Source organism: Lathyrus oleraceus, chromosome 4 (genome assembly GCF_024323335.1).
Source record: "Lathyrus oleraceus cultivar Zhongwan6 chromosome 4, CAAS_Psat_ZW6_1.0, whole genome shotgun sequence".
In the NCBI taxonomy this organism is placed as follows: Eukaryota; Viridiplantae; Streptophyta; class Magnoliopsida; order Fabales; family Fabaceae; genus Lathyrus; species Lathyrus oleraceus.
The window spans coordinates 67,055,851-67,059,056 of record NC_066582.1 but is presented as its reverse complement, the minus strand read 5'-3'; the positions used below and the strand labels follow the sequence as shown (position 1 = coordinate 67,059,056).

General features: G+C 30.5%; 1 protein-coding gene across 1 annotated transcript; it reads right to left on the bottom strand.

Moving 5' to 3' along the window:
- Positions 1–401: 401 nt before the first annotated feature.
- LOC127136048 (protein FAR1-RELATED SEQUENCE 5) lies at positions 402–2,703 on the bottom strand. The gene is made up of 3 exons (XM_051062653.1): positions 2,537–2,703; positions 489–2,183; positions 402–405 (listed from the first exon to the last, which is right to left on the bottom strand). The coding sequence occupies exons 1-3, from the start codon at positions 2,701–2,703 to the stop codon at positions 402–404; spliced, it is 1,866 nt and encodes a 621-aa protein (XP_050918610.1).
- Positions 2,704–3,206: the final 503 nt, after the last annotated feature.

The following is a 3,206-nucleotide window of genomic DNA, read 5'->3' as shown; positions in this document are numbered from 1 at the left end:
AGTTAAGAATAAATGGATAAGCACATAACTTTATAAAGAATGAGAAATGTTTCTCTAATCCCTCATAGACTCCAACATAAAAAAAATCAACAAAAGACCATTTGATCTAAACACAAAAATCACAGTAGAGTAAAATAGTAAGTGCAAAATGCCAACAACTTAAAAAGGCTATGATGAAGTCTCCAAAGAGCATAGAAGCAACTTGTTGAATTTTCCTGTTCCAAAAGGCTTGATAAGGCATGACTTGAATAAAAACCTTCAATTATAATATGAAGACAATTAATTATTAAAATTAACACTAGTATAAATATAAGCAAAAGTAGTAACATTAGAAAAAACTATTACCTCTTAATCAACCAACAATATAGAAGTTTCAAAATAGAGTTTGAAAATTGAATTTATCACCTAAAAATCATAAGTATGTTGTTAGTGAATAAAATTAATATGATAAAAAAATGAGAAGACATGTACATGTAATTTTAAGATACCTTGTTTGATTTAAATTTGGACATTTAGGCTTAGTATGACCCTTTTTCATGCAATAACTACAAGTAGAGGAACCTTTTCTAACCATCTCCAAACTACTTTTCATTCGCAAAGTCCGCGGACGTCCTTTAGTTGCTATAAGTGGAGGGTAATGCAAAGCTATGCTAACATCAGATACTTTTGGCATATCTTCAGATGTTGAATCAACAAACTTCTTATTTGACTCTTTAATATCCAATAAATCAAGTTTTGCAATCCCATTTTGCAAACTTTGAATAGCAATATCGTGATGTTTTTCGGATTGTGAACCTCTTTCTGATAGTTCGAGGGAGTGAACCATAATACTATTAAACAATGAAGTGTCAAAAGCGTTGTTGCTTCCTTCTTGAAATCCTTCAATTGTCACTTCTTTTACCTTTTCTTTTTTAGCATTAATAGACCATCTATGTAAAACATACTGTGAAGGGAGACAATAAACCTTTTTCTTTATGAATACACATAATACATGTCTACAAAGAATACCTGAATATTCAAACACGTGACAACTACAATTTGCTACTTTTGAAGTGACATGAAAATTCACATAGTAGATAGGTTTCTCTTTGTAAATTTCACGAACTTTATACGTTGAGACTTCAATAGAAAACTTAACCTTTTCTGTGATAAATAATTGAGAACCAACCAACTCATCTTGAAATATTCTAAACATTTTTCTTGTATAAATTTTTGAAGTTTCTTCTTCCATGGGATATAAAGTTCGTAAAAGTGGCTTTGAATTTCTTGTTTTGAAAGTCTTCTCTCTTTCCTTGTTGTAACGTGCATCAAGAGCTTTTTCATATTGTGTCACAAATTGGCTTAATAAAGTACTTGAATTCAAAAAATCCTTAAAATATTTATTCATACTTTCACTCCTTTGAGTGGTAGACATTCCTGCACAAAAATTGTGACGTACATAAGCAGGAATCCATTTTTCTCGAATGGAGAATATCTTGTTTAGCCATTGATTATCTTGTAATCCATATTTATCAATCATTGCTTCCCAATCAGAATCAAATTCTTCAACAGTGGTAGATTGGCGGATGCACTTGTAAAATTGATTTTTAAATTCACCATGTTCATGATAGACACGATTCAAGTATTCAGAAACTTTTTTCTCAATATGCCACATGCAATAATGATGATTAACCTTTGGAAATACCTTTGCAACTGCATTACTAATAGCAGCATCTTGATTTTTGATGATAGTTTTAGGAGAAATTCCACTCATTGCTTCTAACCAAGTACTTAGAAACCAAAAAAAACTCTCTATAGTTTCATCCCATATTAGAGCACAACCAAAAATAATGGATTGTTGATGATGATTAACTCCTGTGAATGGAACAAATGGCATTTTATATTTATTTGTCAAATACGTCGGATCAAAAGTAACAACATCACCAAAGTATTTATATGCCATTTTGGACCTTGAATCAACCCAAAAACAATTTGCTAATCTTCCTTCAGCGTCCATTTGAAAAGCATAGAAAAACCCAAGATTCTTCAATTGACAACTCTTAAAATATGATAACATCATTTGAGCATCTCCATTTTCTAACTTTTTTTGTCTCTTTTCAGTTAAGTAATTGATAACATCTTGTGGACTAAATCTAACATTATAAACACCACCACTTTCAGTACATAAGACAGATCTTATTTTACTAGGGCATAAACCAGAATCATGCAACACATCAATAAGTTTTTTTGCACATTAGTCTTCTTTCTATGTACTCGAAGAAACTGTGAACTTTTAGGAGAAAATAGTTCATGATTATGCTCCCTTACAAATCTTGAAACAATCCATATTTCTCCATATTTCTTTAAATACAACATTGCCTTGCATCCTACCCTTGTTTCATCGTGTACGATAATACTATTACTTTCTTCTTTCACATATTTTTTTGCCCGAAATCCCTCCTTTGAACAGAGAAATTCTCGACATATTATCATACCATTTATTCTTGATTTAGTAACACGACCCATACGAAAACTAAAACCTGTATTCTTAGCATACCTTGTGTAGTAAATTCTCGTCTCTTCAATTGATGCAAACTCCATTCCTTCGTATGGCTCTAAGGGAGACTCTGTTGGTAGTCTGCTATTGAGAGGATCAATACCAACAACACTTTCAAGCATGTCATCAGAGCTAACTATGGTTGAATCTTCATGTATGTTTTGCATCTCTTAATCTGTTATAATAATACGAACAATATTTACACAACTGTTAAACATGATAACAAAAATAATATTGCACTAGTAAAGCTAGTAAAATTGAATACAATACTTATATCTTTCTCTTTTAATCAAATCCCATATTATTTGTTAAAATTCAAGCTACCATTGTTTTAAATTTTATAAAGTTTCAACAATCACTAGAAGTTCATAAATTATTCTACTTAAATTTAATATTAAAAGAAAAAAAACAAGAAAAAATTGGAAAGTCAGACAATCATAAAAAAAGAAGAAAATATTATTAGTGTAGGGTTTAACCTCATGTATGTAGAGATTTGCAAATATAATTTGTGAGATAAAACTTGTGAAATTATAAAGGTCAATTTTGAATAGATGAATGGAGTGGGGGAAGAATAATAGATATAACTGAAATGAGAAATAAAGGGAGTGAGAGAAAAGTGGAAGAAGAAAGAGAAAGAAAGTGAGAGAAACCTGAAAGAAGAAAGAGAAAG

Excerpts from the sequence above, each read along its gene's own strand:
- LOC127136048 (XM_051062653.1), bottom strand. The coding sequence starts at position 2,703 with ATGCAAAACATACATGAAGATTCAACCATAGTTAGCTCTGATGACATG. Across the intron at positions 2,184-2,536 it reads ACGAGAATTTACTACACAAG|TAAAATAAGATCTGTCTTAT; the intron begins GTATGCTAAGAA and ends TTTATGCCCTAG.